At 44.3% G+C, this 15,995-nt stretch overlaps 2 protein-coding genes across 2 annotated transcripts; both read left to right on the top strand.

The window, feature by feature from the left end:
* The first annotated feature begins 2,359 nt into the window (after positions 1-2,359).
* LOC106596198 (stonustoxin subunit alpha-like) lies at positions 2,360-4,998 on the top strand. The gene is made up of 3 exons (XM_045713883.1): positions 2,360-2,451; positions 2,625-2,729; positions 3,977-4,998. The coding sequence occupies exons 2-3, from the start codon at positions 2,636-2,638 to the stop codon at positions 4,996-4,998; spliced, it is 1,116 nt and encodes a 371-aa protein (XP_045569839.1). The 5' UTR covers positions 2,360-2,451; positions 2,625-2,635.
* Positions 4,999-5,024: 26 nt separating this feature from the next.
* On the top strand, positions 5,025-8,259 carry LOC123739540 (uncharacterized). Its single transcript, XM_045713882.1, has 2 exons — positions 5,025-5,033; positions 5,127-8,259. Exons 1-2 carry the CDS (start codon positions 5,025-5,027, stop codon positions 7,698-7,700), a joined length of 2,583 nt encoding a protein of 860 aa, XP_045569838.1. The 3' UTR covers positions 7,701-8,259.
* Positions 8,260-15,995: the final 7,736 nt, after the last annotated feature.

Below are 15,995 nucleotides of genomic sequence, written 5' to 3'. Positions count from 1 at the left end.
GACTGAAGAGGAAAAGAAGCAACTCCTTGTTGCAGTTCACCTGGCAGTGCTGCTGCTCCAGTTCCAACTGTTCTTCCTGCAGCTATGGAACCCTGACCTGTTCACCGGACGTGCTACTTGTCCCAGACCTGCTGTTTTCAACTCTCTGGAGATAGCAGGAGCGGTAGAGATCCTCTCAAAGATCGGCTATGAAAAAGCCAACTGACACTTACTCTTGTGTTACTGACTTGTTGCACCCTCGACATCTACTATGATTATTATTTGACCATGCTGGTCATTTATGAACATTTTGAACATCTTGGCCATGTGCTGTTATAATCTCCATTCGGCACAGCCAGAAGAGGACTGGCCACCCCTCATAGCCTGGTTCCTCTCTAGGTTTCTTCCTAGGTTTTGGCCTTTCTAGGGAGTTTTCCTAGCCACCGTGCTTCTACACCTGCATTGCTTGCTGTTTGGGGTTTTAGGCTGGGTTTCTGTACAGCACTTTGAGATATCAGCTGATGTAAGAAGGGCTATATAAATAAATTAGATTGGTTAAGAACGTGATAAAGGAAACAGAACTAAAGATGGCAGAAGAACGAAGACGGTAGATCGAGAACCAAAAATTAATAGAACACAATAGACAGCGAGAGAAGGATGAAAGGACCAGGATAAAGCAGGAAAAAGTAAATGCAAAAGGAGATCACAGAACTGTATAAATGTATTCAAATATTAAGAGACAAGGGCATAAACAGTTAATTTATCCACAATGAATTATTGGAGAAAGTACACAATCATTGTATACTTTTAATATCTACAATTGCACTGCCTTTTTTATTTTCCTCAAATTATGTGCTTAAAGGGATAGTTCACACATTACAGTGGTTTTATTACCCTGTTAGCAGTCTTTGGTTTTGTTTACCTGGCTGCTGTCGCCAAATGCTTTTTTCAAAACCAATGCCTGTCAATATCTGAGAATCCTCTGTAACGTTGCATTAAATAGATTCTATTGATGCCTTGTTGTCCGATCTCTTCTGACACAGAAAAATCCACACATTTTATTCAGGATTCATCACTTGTGCTATTCACATTTTAATGACTAAAATAAACTATCCAATATACTTTGCTAGGCAGTAGCAGGCACTGCAAGAAGCCCCTGGTGTGACTCAGTGTCTGCTGTGTTTGGTAGAGATATAACACAGTGGACCACTCCTGTCTCTTAACCCCCACCCCTAGACCACCGGTTAGATGTCAATGTCATCACTCAGTAAAACACCTCAGCATAACACAGCAAATATGGATACTCCAGAATTTCTTCTGAAAGAGGCAAAAAAAAAGTGATCAGGTTGAGTTAGTAGTGAATGAGGTGGAGAGGGTAGAACAGCCAAAAAGGCAGTGCAGCAGCAGTTAGCTGCAGGTTTGGTGCTAGCTAACTAGTCCCCATCAGCATAAGGGTAGGCTAATGCTAATAAGTGAGCGTTAGGTTTCAGTATCCTAAAGGTATTGGATGTCAGTCTGAGTTATTTAACAGTATATTTAGTGAATGGGCAAGCTAAGAATTCTGATAGAAGTCATGATATTAGGAAAAGTAGTTATTTCCAGCAAGTGTATTTGATGGGTTTCGTTTCTGTAGCTAGCTAGCTTCTGTAGCTAGCTGAGAACGAAGAGATGAGCAAATGTTTTTCTGACTGAAGCACATATCTTCTGACAGTGACACAGCGCCCCCCAGTGGACTGAAGCTGAACTTCACTACAACATATTTAAACCTTTATAAAATGAGCAATGCTGAGGTAGTAGAACTAATGAAATGAATCATAGGTCTTATAACCTATATCATTCTACATGTAAACATGCTTGGCTCGTGTTATTTCCATATAGTCTATGTGACTATTTGTGAAGAACTGCCCATTATTAAATTGGTGAAATAATGTAATTGTGCTTTTATTTTTACTCTTTATTCATTTAGCTACTTATTTTTTCTATTGTTGCATTTTTGAGAGGTGAACCTGCAAGAAGGGGGAGGGCAGCCAGAAAGAGGGGGGAAAGATGGTCAGCCTTGTGGTTATATTGTACAGTGAACAAAACATGAATACATAGGCCTTTTAAATTGTGTCCTCAAATGTTACGTAATGGTAGAATTGACGAGGTCTGATAACTCATTCCATTCCACAAGTCCATTTTTCTTTGGCTCAAGTCTCTTTATATTCATATAGCCTAGGGGGCTATGTAACTTCTTGTCTGTCGTGTTTGGAGTTGTGTTGCGCTGTTATGTGAACATTTAAAATGTTTCTTTACAGTTGAGTTGACCTGGTTGTGTCTGTATACTAGGATAGGGCTGTAACGGTACAGGTATACCTACCAAACAGTTCGGCACGGGGACCTTGGTTTCCCAAAGAAATAAGAGCACCAATCGTTAGGGCTCCAGAGTCCTCTTCCTGTTCAGAAAGAACAACAAGACTGGAGAACAAAGATGTGAGTGACTCAAATGTTTGCATAACATACTGTATCAGTGATAATTTACACACGCTGCATTGTCTGGGCAATGAGCAAAAGAACTAAGATTTTTATGTTGACAGCCATATTATCTGTTGCAATTTTCTAATACCGGGGCTGCTGAAGTAACCCCAGTTCTGATATGTTTTCAGAACACTGAGTCATGTCTGACTCGGAGACCATCGAGCTAGCCGCTCTGGGCCGACCCTTCCAGCTGGGGATGCTGTATGACTGTCGTAGAGATGTCCTCATTCCAGGTACAGGAAACTATTCCTCTTTGGTTTGGAGGTAATCAGTGTGCATCATCTTGAATTCATTGACAGTGTTTCCACCACTGAGTTGGATAGAGGGCACACTGTTCTAGCACAGGGAACACCATTGAGGGCTTTCACCATTTTAAAGTAGTTTCTATGGATTAAGGAATAATCAGCAGGAGGGTTCAGCCAATGAACTGCACTCCTGAACAGACATTCCATAACTACAGATGTCAGTAAATCACCAACCTTGGCTTTATACCTGTTCAGACTGTACACACTTCACACAGTAGGTGGTGGTATGCACCTTTTCAGTTTATTTACAATGCTAATAGAAGTTGAAGACTTTGGGGCCATAATTGTGAACATAAGCAACCATTTAAATTTAAACAGTTTCTCCAGCTCAAAATGAGTCTCAGCTAATTAAAATTGTTGATTTACTCGCACGTGACAGAATGCTAAATTGTAGCTGGTCCCATCAGATAGCATGGCATAAGTTAGCGCTATGCTAACCTCACCAGTTGGCAGCGATTATATTCTGTCTGATCCCTCCTGAGGACCCAGATTGAATTATGTAATCCTTCCTTAACCCAAAGGAAGTATCTCCCAGTTGACTACTTCAAAATGGTGAAAGTCCTGAATGGAGCTGCCCATGCTAAAACAGGCTTTTGGGCACTTAAGTCCTCTGTGATGCTGTCACAGAATCGGCCATTGCAGAGAGAGATTAGCTTTCTGGTGCATCTCTATGGTTACCACAGAGTAAGAAAAGCTAGAGGACGCACTTGGGACAAAAGAGTGATGTCATGCAGGTTGTTTTTGAAGTGTTCATATTGTAGTAATGCTGTCAATGACAAAGATTACCCTTTTTTTTCCTTCTGAGAGTGTAATGTGGCACTATTTGTCCCTGTAGGGGAACATTCTAGATAGAGTTCTATCTCGAACCTTTCTGGTTCCAAATAGCACCCTTTATTTTGAACTCAGGTTCTATTTGACCTGAAAGAAGCTTCAGATAGAACCCATTTCCAGACTGGTTCAAATGGGCCTATAGAGCATTCTTTACTTCTGAGTGTAGGAGGTGTAGGTTTTCTAACTATGGGTTGACACCTAGAATATTTACTTTGAATTAAATATTTACCTTCAATTAGTTATTTGAATTAAACCATGTTTACATATAGAAATATTTACACATGTACACGTTGGAGTATAATTTTCACAATAAACGTTCTTTGGTCATTCTCTTTAAACTGCAGCTATCACTCTCTGGGATTCTGAGATGCTGCAGAAACACATCAATGTCCGTCCACAACCGAACACTGACTTCAAAATCATTGCTTCAGACTCAAGTGAAGCCAAGTCAGAAGCTTTGAATGTGTCTGCATCTCTTGAGGCCAGTTTCCTTGGTGGCTTAGTCAGTGTGAAGGTTTCTGCTGAATTCCTACATGACAAAAAGACCTCAAAGCGTCAGTCCAGGGTTTCTTTGCAGTACCGTGCCACCACTCGCTTCGAGCAGTTGACCATGGACCACCTGGGGGCAGGAAATGTGAAATTCTCTAATGTCTTACAAGAGGGCTCTGCAACCCATGTGGTGACTGCCCTGCTCTATGGAGCGCAGGCCTTTTTAGCTTTTGACCAAGATGTTTCCTCAGGAGGAAACCACCAGGACATCCATGGCAACCTGCAGGCCACAATAAAAAAGATCCCTCTCATATCAATAGAAGGGCAGGCAAATTTGAAGATGAGTGAGGAAGAGCAGAGAGAGGCCAATAAATTCAACTGCACCTTCCATGGTGATTTTGCACTAGAAAACAACCCTGTCACATTTGAAGATGCCATCAGGGTGTATGCTGGCCTGCCACGTCTGCTAGGGGAGAATGGAAAACATGCTGTGCCCATGACCGTCTGGCTCTATCATCTCAAGAACCTGGACTCTGCAGCTGCCCAGCTAGTCAGGCAGATCAGTGTTTGCCTGGTGCGTCGCGCACAGCGAATCTTGGACGGACTCGACAATACTGATGTACAATGCCAGGACATGATGAAGGAAGACATGGCTATCAAGTTCCCTGAACTCAAAGCCAAGCTCAACAAGTTCAGGGACTTGTGCTCAGAGTACAAGCTGGTGTTCCAGAAAGGTCTCTGCAAGGTTCTTCCCAACATAAGAGGAGGAGGAATGGAGGAGGAAGAGCTGATAAAAATTATCAACAGCAAAGAACGTTCTCCATTCCAGAATGACCTCATGATCACGTACCTGAACGACAAAGAGAGAGAGAGATGAATGTTGTTCGCTCTTACCTTGACATAATGAAAGAGGTACAAGTTGTGTACTCAAGCAGTGAATTAAATGGAATAGTGCTTGAAAGATGTAATGATTATGTAGTGTGTTTTGCATTTTCCTATTTGAAGGAGAAAGAAGACTATGAGGTAGTCTTGGAGAACTACTTGCTGGAAGAATCAAAAAGTGATTTTTCACTGATACCTTACAAACCCAACACAGCCGGGAAGACTACAGCAGAAAAGTGGTTTCGCTCGGGGGAGGTAACCACCCTATCTAGGCAAACCATACATCTGTTCCTAGACTTCAAAAAGTCAAACAAAGGCAGAGAAAATCTTGCATTCTGCATTGCATCAATTCCAAACAAACACCTCACTGCTTCCTCCATCCATGTCTATGAAAGAGGGACACTTTTGAGTCAACAGTTTGAGCTGCCATCAAAGCCAGGTGTTCCCACCATCAAGAGTCTGGAGCATGACTGTGTCCACTTGCAAGTCAACCCTCCCAACCTTGGTGTTACCTCTGTGGAGTCGTACCAGGTTTTGTACCAGGCTGAGCAGGCTGACTCTGAGTGGACAGAGGTGAAATCGGATGCTACAACTAACCAGATCACCATCAGTCGTTTGGACCCTTACAAAAAGTACCGCTTTAGCTGCAAGGCAGTGTGCAGACCTGGTGTGAGCCTCTCCAGTGACTGGACAGAATATTTCAGGACCCGCCCATGTAGCCCCCCTGGACCACCCACAAAGAAGAGGATAGAATCGGGAAGTATCAGAGTGAACTGGGACATTCCTACCATAGCGGGAGATGATGTTGAAGTCATTGGTTATGTGGTTGAATACAGAAAGAATGTAAAGGCTATAGACAATCAGATGTGGCACACCATGAAAACCACCACTAGAGAGAGTACACTGGAAGGACTTGAGGCTGACACTGCATACAGCATCAGAGTCTTTGCTAACTGTGGCGAAGCAGGGAATAGTCTACCCAGTTCTGAGACTGTGCTGACTACCCTTAGGGTCTCTGATCCCCAACCGAAGACGAGCAAATCAACCAGAGCAAAAAGTGAGGAGTTCCTCACAAAATCCCAGAAGGTGGAAAAGGGCAACCCCTCAATCCACTGGCTGAATCTGGAACAGAAGTTGGGTGTAAGTGACAGTTTTGACCAGTACAGATTTGGGAAGAAAGTTGAGCAAGGTAATAACAAGGTGATATTGCTTCTGGGGGCCACAGGTGCAGGAAAAACAACTCTGGTCAATGTCATGATAAACTACATTCTCGGGGTAAAGTGGGAAGAACGTTACCGCTTTAAGCTCATCCATGAGGTGACCAACAGGTCACAGGCTGAGAGCCAGACTGTGGTTGTGACATCATACGAGCTCTACAACCAGCCAGGCTTTCAGATTCCTTATTCTCTGACCATCATTGACACACCAGGGTTCGGAGACACCAGAGGAATGGCTCAAGATAAATTGCTCACCCAGATGTTGAAGGATTTCTTGTGTAATCCTTTAGGGATTGATCACATTGATGCACTCTGCTTTGTAGTGCAGGCAACACTTGTTCGTCTCAGTCCTTCCCAGAGATACATCTTTGATTCCATCCTGTCCATCTTTGGAAAGGATGTTGCTGAAAACATCCTGATGCTTGTGACATTTGTAGATGGGAAGCAAATACCGGTGCTAGAGGCCATCAAAGCTGCAAATCTGCCTTGTAAGAAAAACAAGAAGGGGCTACCAACCCATTTCAAATTCAACAGTTCATTTGTGTTCTCAAAGGAGACGGAGAGCAGCTCTGAAGAGGATGATTCCAATGATGATCATAAGGCCCAGTGTCCAGATCAATGGAGTTCAACTTTCAAGGAGATGAAGAAATTTTTCCAAGCACTGGAAAGCATTGAGAGTAAAGATCTGACCCTGACAAAGAAAGTTCTGGAAGAACGTGAGCTTCTGGAGAAGACATTGACACACCTGACCCCTCAGATCACAGCAGGTCTGTCAAAGCTAAGTGAGATCAAAAGCTTCAAACAGTGTCTGGAGAACGAAGACGAGAACATGAAACAGAACAAAGATTTTGAATCTGAGGTAAATGTGCTGCAGGTGAAGAGAAGCAAATTATCCCAAGACTTTGCAACAAACTGCAAGATATGCAATTTCACATGTCACACCTGCTGTTTCCTCCCAAATGAGGATGAAATCAAAAGTTGTGCCGTGATGGATGATGATGGCAACTGTACCGAATGTCCAGGAAAATGCTCTTCCACTGACCACGACAGGGAAAAAGTCTTGTTGACATATGAAACAAAGACTGAGAAAAGGACTATTCAAGAACTGAAGGACAACTTCATGAAGGCATGGGACAAGTCTAATGAAACCAAGGAGATGCTGGATAAACGTGAGGATGAGTTTCATATGATTGAGGACGCGCTGATGAATTTGATCAAGCAGTCTTCTGACTGTCTCAAGAGACTTAATGATGTTGCCCTGAAACCAAGCTCTCAGTCCACTGTGGAGTACATTGAGATACTCATTCGCACAGAGGAGGACGAACGCAAGCCAGGCTTTGAGGATCGGATCGTAGAGTTGAAGAAAATGAAGGGAGAGCCTGAGATTCTGGATAAGATTGCAAAAGGAGAAGATTTACTCCCAAATGAGCGAAAATTCATGAAGGATAAAAAGGATAGTCGGCAGGAGGTTCCAACATAAGTCAGGGATGTTGTCCTGCTAACATTATCCGGAAACAAAATTGGGTCTCTATTTGAACATCAAGCTTCCCAATATTGTAGGAACGTTTGCGTTTGTTGGGAAGATCCAACTGAGATGTGGGGTTAATTGGATTTGTAAATAAAACTCAGCCTTGTGTAAAGCCGTATGTTAATTTGTCCACCTCAAAGTAACTGAACAAAAATGAGGGCCTAATTTAGATCTAGATTAAATCAGAACTGCATAGCAAATCATTGGTTTTGTTTAGGCAATGTCAGAGGTGCAGGGCTGGCCCTCCCATTAGGCAAGATTAGGCGGCACTTGAATTTGGGGTGGCATTTTGACAATTGGCTGCTGCCCTCCAGCGCCCCTGATCGGCTACTACATCGCCAGCGGCACCCCAGCCACCAGCTCATTAGCGTTGCTGCAGTTCCCGCCCCCACCCCATTCCCGCTTCTCCTGAAGTGCATTCCCACTATCCTTGGTAGCTATGTTGACGTGTGTGTTTTATGTGGGATTATCCAATTGTGAAACAATAATAAAAAGGAATCTGCCAATGAAATTATTGTATTGTTTTGTATTTTGTGAGTGACAAAGACGATTAGCGATTAAGGCAGTAGCCTAACCTAGCCTGTTAACCTTAGCTAGCTACTACTAGTGGATTTAATTTTAGCTAAAAGTAATCTATAGAGATTTGAAACAATTTGCTACCATGTCTAAGAGACGACAACTACCAGGAAGCCTGTGTGGAGAATGACAAAAATAAATAAATAAATATCTTATATAAGTGTTATTGTAATTGTAACAATTATGTAGTCGTGCCATGTATGATAACAGGTGGCATATTATTAATAAGAAACTCGGTTTCCTACTACAGGTAGTTGGCTGCATAGTGATAGCAACATTGTAACTCTCCGATGCAGGGGTTAAAGTGAAATTCCCTTCTGCCTGGTAAGGGACTTCCTATATGTGCCCGCGTGCACCAAACATTTTTATGGGCATAATCATAGGATTACATGTACAATTGGAGCCTATACGTTTGCGTTTACTGAGTAGAGTAGAGCCAACTGAGATGTGGGGTTCATTGGATTTGTATTAAAACTCTTAGCCTTGTCTAAAGCCTTATGTTAATTTGTCCACCCCAAGGTAATTTAACAAAAATTAGGGCCTAGATTAAATCAGAACTGCATAGAAAATCATTGTTTTTGTTCAGGCTATGTCAGAGGTGTAACTGCATCAAATCTCTGAGTGGCTGTTCTTGTGGTCATTGTCACAAAGCCACACCCATCCTACCCATGTTAGAAGTTCAGAAGGAGAAAGTGTAGGCTATATAGAAATAATGACACGTTGAAAATGATTAAATGAAAGAATAAGGATTGATCTCATCCTAATGGAGGTGTACTGTGTATTACAACACACATTCCTATGTTCAACCTTGTCAAACGGCTCAATGAGATTTCTAATAATGAGACTCAGTGTATCAAATGGCAATGTCCGCGATAGCGATAGGTGTAACGCTGGGAAACGCTTGTTGATTTGACAGCTACAACACAGTAACACCTCTGACATCGCCTACGGGTCTTCCTATAAGCTAGAGTACCATTGAGGATTTCCTGCGGTGGACAAAACACAGATACAGCTGTTGGTATGTAATTGATATAAGGAACATTCAATACAATTCACGAGTTAATTTAACAAACTCAGTTTAACCCTTTCTCATGGTTGGTGTCTTGACAAATTTGGCCAAAATCATGTGACATAAAACATTACATTTCTTACCTTGCATTTATGGCTGTGTTTTTTGTTCTATCATATATTAAGCATTTATCAGTTAAATGAGTCATTGAACTTGAACCCGGTAAGAATCCTGGATCTTGCTCGGACAGTTCTTTGTTTGGCGGTTTTGGAAATGCACTGTAACTAGGCTTATGTAACATTTAGTGTTTCCTTATGTCACGGTGTGAGTATAGTTTTTATGGGCACACAAATCCAAAATGTATGTGATTACAAAATCGAATGCTTCTAACTGATATATTCTTAACTTGATATTTAAAACCATAATCGATATTCACTTCCTATTTCGCAACAAAGCATCCTTCACTCATGCTGCCAAACATACCCTCGTAAAACTGACAGTCCTACCGATCCTCGACTTCGGCGATGTCATTTCCAAAATAGCCTCCAATACCCTACTCAACAAACTGGATGCAGCCTATCACAGTGCCATCCGTTTTGTCACCAAAGCCCCATATACTACCCACCACTACGACCTGTACGCTCTCGTTGGCTGGCCTTCGCTTCATACTCGTCACCAAACCCACTGGCTCCAGGTCATCTACAAGACCCTGCTAGGTAAAGTCCCCCCTTATCTACGCTCACTGGTCACCATAGCAGCACCCACCTGTAGCACGCGCTCCAGCAGGTATATCTCTCTGGTCACCCCCAAAGCCAATTCCTCCTTTGGTCGTCTCTCCTTCCAGTTCTCTGCTGCCAATGACTGGAACGAACTACAAAAATCTCTGAAACTGGAAACACTTATCTCCCTCACTAGCTTTAAGCACCAGCTGTCAGAGCAGCTCACAGATCACTGCACCTGTACATAGCCCATCTATAATTTAGCCCAAACAACTACCTCTTCCCCTACTGTATTTATTTATTTTATTTTGCTCCTTTGCACCCCATTATTTCTACTTTGCACTTTCTTCTACTACAATTCTACCATTCCAGTGTTTTACTTGCTATATTGTATTTACTTTGCCACCATGGCCTTTTTTTGCCTTTACTTCCCTTATCTCACCTCATTTGCTCACATTGTACATAGACTTATTTTTCTACTGTATTATTGACTACGTTTGTTTTACTCCATGTGTAACTCTGTGTTTTTGTATGTTGTCGAACTGCTTTGCTTTATCTTGGCCAGGTCGCAATTGTAAATGAGAACTTGTTCTCAACTTGCCTACCTGGTTAAATAGAGGTGAATTAAAATAAAAAGAAATAAAAATTAATGTGGTTCTTCAATAATTCTGCATAATACTTGTTGGGTGCGCATTTGTACAGCTGTTTTAATTACATTGTGATATTTTCACACATCAAATGTATTTTCTGAATGACAGTCAAGTGACAAACAGCTGTTGTGATACAGCACTCGATGCAACAGCCAAAGTGCAGGGAAAATATTGTTAGGAATGTCCATAATGTTTTGTTGTCCGACAGTTGCAACCAGCCATAGCAGTATACTGAACAAAAATATAAACGCAACATGCAACAATTTCAGACTTTACTGAGTTACAGTTCATATAAGGAAACCAGTCAACTGAAATAAATAAATTAGGCTCTAATCTATGGATTTCACATGACTGGGAATACAGATATGCACCTTTGCAGCGAGACACATCGCCTTCCCATAGAGTGGATCAGGCTGTTGACTGTGGCCTGTGGCCTGTGGTACCACTCCTTTTCAAAGGCTGTGCGAAGTTGCTGGATATCAGATATGAAGGTAAGACACAGATGCAGACTACATCGAATAAACAATGGCTTAATAATCCAACAGGGGCAGGCAATAGACCGGTCAAGGCAGGCAGGTGTCAGTAAACCAGAGGTGGGGCAGAAGTACTGGACGGCAGGCAGGCTCAGGGTAGGCAGAGGTCAATAGTCCAGAGTTGGTGCAAAGGTACAGGTCGGCAGGCAGGCTCAGGGTCAGGCAGAGTGTTCAGGAAGGCGGGGTCAGAGTCAAGATGGGCAAGGGTCAAAACCAGGAGAGCGAGAAAAAGAGAGACTGGGAAAGCAGGAGCCGAGACAAAAAATGCTGGTTGACTTGACAAACAAGATGAACTGGCAACAGAGAACACAGGTAGAAATACACAGGGGATAATGGGGAAGATGGGCGACACCTGGAGAGGGATGGAGACAATCACAAAGACAGGTGAAACAGATCAGGGTGTGAGACGGGAACTGGAACACGTTGATCCAGAGCATCCCAAACATACTCAATGGCTGTATTGTCTGGTGATTATGCATTCAAATTGCCATCGATAAAATACAATTGTGTTCGTTGTCCGTAGCTTATGCCTGCCCATACCATAAACCCACCACTACCATGGGGCACTCTGTTTACAACGTTGACATCAGCAAACCGCTCACCCACACGACGCCATACTTGCTGATTAATCTGTGACGAGCATACTAGCCTGCCAGCATACTAGCCTGCCAGCATACTAGCCTGCCAGCATACTAGCCTGCCAGTGACCATTAAAGGTGAGCATTTTCCCATTGAAGTTGGTTAGAACGCTGAACTGCAGTCAGGTTAAGACCCTGGTGAGGATGACGAGCACGCTGATGAGCTTCCCTGAGGTGGTTTCTGAAAGTGAAAGTGCAGAAATTCTTTGGTTGTGCACAGCCTCAGTTTCATCAGCTGCATGCAAATTGCACACTCCCTCAACTTGAGACATCTGTTGCTTGTGTTGTGACAAAATTGCACATTTTAGATTGGCCTTTTTATTGTCCCCAGCACAAGGTGCACCTGTGTAATCGTCATACTGTTTAATCAGCTTCTTGATATGCCACACCTGTCAGGTGGATGGATTATCTTGGCAAAGGAGGAATGCTCACTAACAGGGATGTAAAGAAATTAGCTTTTTCTGCATATGGAGAATTGATGGGATATTTTATTTCAGCTCATAAAACATGGGACCAAGACTGTATATTTTTATTCAGTGTACAATCCATAGATGGCCGTTCCCATTCAAGCCAGGACTGGCATCCACCCATGAGTTTAACAGTCAAATTGCCAGGGTAAGAGATTCCAAATCCCTTCTGTGGATTATATACCTATGGCCACAATGCAACAATCTGTATATTTGACATGCATTCTGCCCAAATTGCAGCCTTCCCAACTGTAGGCAACCGGTAACTGCCAAAATAAAGGAAACACTTGAGTAAATGAGGGCTACAAATAATGTCATGGTGTGGGGTGCATTTTCCTGGCATGGTTTAGGTCCACAAGTAGAATCTATGCCAAAGAGCATTGAATCTGTTCTGGCAGCTTGTGGTGGCCAAACACCTGTAAGACACTACAGTGCATTCGGAAAGTATTCAGACCCCTTCACTTTTTCCACATTTTGTTACATTACAGCCTTATTCTAAAAATTAACCTAAAAAAATGTGGAAAAAGTCAAGGGGTCTGAATCAAGGGGACAACCATTACATTTACATTTAAGTCATTTAGCAGACACTCTTATCCAGAGCGACTTACAAATTGGTGCATTCACCTTATGATATCCAGTGGAACAACCACTTTACAATAGTGCATCTAAATCTTTTAGGGGGGGGTTAGAAGGATTACTTTATCCTATCCTAGGTATTCCTTAAAGAGGTGGGGTTTCAGGTGTCTCCGGAAGTGGTGATTGACTCCGCTGTCCTGGCGTCGTGAGGGAGCTTGTTCCACCATTGGGGTGCCAGAGCAGCGAACAGTTTTGACTGGGCTGAGCGGGAACTGTGCTTCCTCAGAGGTAGGGGGGCCAGCAGGCCAGAGGTGGATGAACGCAGTGCCCTTGTTTGGGTGTAGGGCCTGATCAGAGCCTGAAGGTACAGGAGGTACCGTTCCCCTCAGCTCCGTAGGCAAGCACCATGGTCTTGTAGCGGATGCGAGCTTCAACTGGAAGCCAATGGAGAGAGCGGAGGAGCGGGGTGACGTGAGAGAACTTGGGAAGGTTGAACACCAGACGGGCTGCGGCGTTCTGGATGAGTTGTAGGGGTTTAATGGCACAGGCAGGGAGCCCAGCCAACAGCGAGTTGCAGTAATCCAGACGGGAGATGACAAGTGCCTGGATTAGGACCTGCGCCGCTTCCTGTGTGAGGCAGGGTCATACTCTGCGAATGTTGTAGAGCATGAACCTACAGGATCGGGTCACCGCCTTGATGTTAGTGGAGAACGACAGGGTGTTGTCCAGGGTCACGCCAAGGTTCTTAGCACTCTGGGAGGAGGACACAATGGAGTTGTCAACTGTGATGGCGAGATCATGGAACGGGCAGTCCTTCCCCGGGAGGAAGAGCAGCTCCGTCTTGCCGAGGTTCAGCTTGAGGTGGTGATCCGTCATCCACACTGATATGTCTGCCAGACATGCAGAGATGCGATTCGCCACCTGGTTATCAGAAGGGGGAAAGGAGAAGATTAATTGGGTGTCATCTGCATAGCAATGATAGGAGATACCATGTGAGGATATGACAGAGCCAAGTGACTTGGTGTATAGCGAGAATAGGAGAGGGCCTAGAACAGAGCCCTGGGGGACACCAGTGGTGAGAGCACGTTGTGCGGAGACAGATTCTCGCCACGCCACCTGGCAGGAGCGACCTGTCAGGTAGGATGCAATCCAAGCGTGGGCCGCCCGGAGATGCCCAACTCGGAGAGGGTGGAGAGGAGGATCTGATGGTTCACAGTATCAAAGGCAGCAGATAGGACTAGAAGGATGAGAGCAGAGGTGAGAGAGTTAGCTTTAGCAGTGCGGAGAGCCTCCGTGACACAGAGAAGAGCAGTCTCAGTTGAATGACCAGTCTTGAAACCTGACTGATTTGGATCAAGAAGGTCATTCTGAGAGAGATAGCAGGAGAGCTGGCCAAGGACGGCACGTTCAAGAGTTTTGGAGAGAAAAGAAAGAAGGGATACTGGTCTGTAGTTGTTGACATCGGAGGGATGTAGGTTTTTTCAGAAGGGGTGCAACTCTCGCTCTCTTGAAGACGGAAGGGGCGTAGCCAGCGGTCAAGGATGAGTTGATGAGCGAGGTGAGGTAAGGGAGAAGGTCTCCGGAAATGGTCTGGAGAAGAGAGGAAGGGATAGGGTCAAGCGGGCAGGTTGTTGGGCGGCCGGCCGTCACAAGACGCAAGATTTCATCTGGAGAGAGAGGGGAGAAAGAGGTCAAAGCACAGGGTAGGGCAGTGTGAGCAGGACCAGCGGTGTCGTTTGACTTAGCAAACGAGGATCGGATGTTGTCGACCTTCTTTTCAAAATGGGTGACGAAGTAATCCGCAGAGAGGGAGGAGGGGGAGGGGAGGAGGATTCAGGAGGGAGGAGAAGGTGGCAAAGAGCTTCCTAGGGTTAGAGGCAGATGCTTGGAATTTAGAGTGGTAGAAAGTGGCTTTAGCAGCAGAGACAGAAGAGGAAAATGTAGAGAGGAGGGAGTGAAAGGATGCCAGGTCCGCAGGGAGGCGAGTTTTCCTCCATTTCCGCTCGGCTGCCCGGAGCCCTGTTCTGTGAGCTCGCAATGAGTCGTCGAGCCACGGAGCAGGAGGGGAGGACCGAGCCGGCCTGGAGGATAGGGGACATAGAGAGTCAAAGGATGCAGATAGGGAGGAGAGGAGGGTTGAGGAGGCAGAATAAGGAGATAGGTTGGAGAAGGTTTGAGCAGAGGGAAGAGATGATAGGATGGAAGAGGAGAGAGTAGCGGGAGAGAGATAGCGAAGGTTGTGACGGCGCAATACCATCCGAGTAGGGGCAGAGTGAGAAGTGTTGGATGAGAGCGAGAGGGAAAAGGATACAAGGTAGTGGTCGGAGACTTGGAGGGGAGTTGCAATGAGATTAGTGGAAGAACAGCATCTAGTAAAGATGAGGTCAAGCGTATTGCCTGCCTTGTGAGTAGGGGGGGGAAGGTGAGAGGGTGAGGTCAAAAGAGGAGAGGAGTGGAAAGAAGGAGGCAGAGAGGAATGAGTCAAAGGTAGACGTGGGGAGGTTAACTTTCTCTTTATCCCTGGTTGATGTACATTACACAGTGTTAACTTTCTCTTTATCCCTGGTTGTTGAACATTTCAGAGCATCTTCAGTGTGGATGGGTATAGCATACATTTTCAACAACAAAGACTGCACTTCCAGTTTGTGTTCTTTACTCTGTTGAACTCTTTTGTCTTCATTCCTAGTTACAGCACATGGAACCACCTGTCACGTTCGTGAGGAGAGACGGACCAAGGCGCAGCGTGATTAGATTTCCACATCTTTAATACAAAGTGAAACTTCAGCAAAACAATAAACGAACACCGAAACGTGACTAAGTGGTGCTACATGCACAATACACAAAACAATATCCCACAAACACTGGTGGGAAAAATGGCTACATAAATATGATCCCCAATTAGAGGCAACGATTACCAGCTGCCTCTAATTGGGGACCATACAAAACACCAACATAGAAAATATAAACTAGAACGCCCCCTAGTCACGCCCTGACCTACTACACCATAGAGAAACAAGGCTCTCTATGGTCAGGGCGTGACACCACCGTTGGCATGCAAAACATTCAATCTACAACAAAA

This window comes from Salmo salar, unplaced genomic scaffold (assembly GCF_905237065.1).
Source record: "Salmo salar unplaced genomic scaffold, Ssal_v3.1, whole genome shotgun sequence".
NCBI lineage: Eukaryota > Metazoa > Chordata > Actinopteri > Salmoniformes > Salmonidae > Salmo > Salmo salar.
Note: the sequence above shows the minus strand (reverse complement) of the source record. Positions and strands in the feature narration are given on the sequence as shown.

Bases quoted from the DNA above. Each gene is read 5' to 3' on its own strand.
- LOC106596198 (XM_045713883.1), top strand. From the start codon at position 2,636: ATGTCTGACTCGGAGACCATCGAGCTAGCCGCTCTGGGCCGACCCTTC. The intron at 2,730-3,976 runs GTACAGGAAACT...TTTAAACTGCAG, and splicing joins TAGAGATGTCCTCATTCCAG to CTATCACTCTCTGGGATTCT.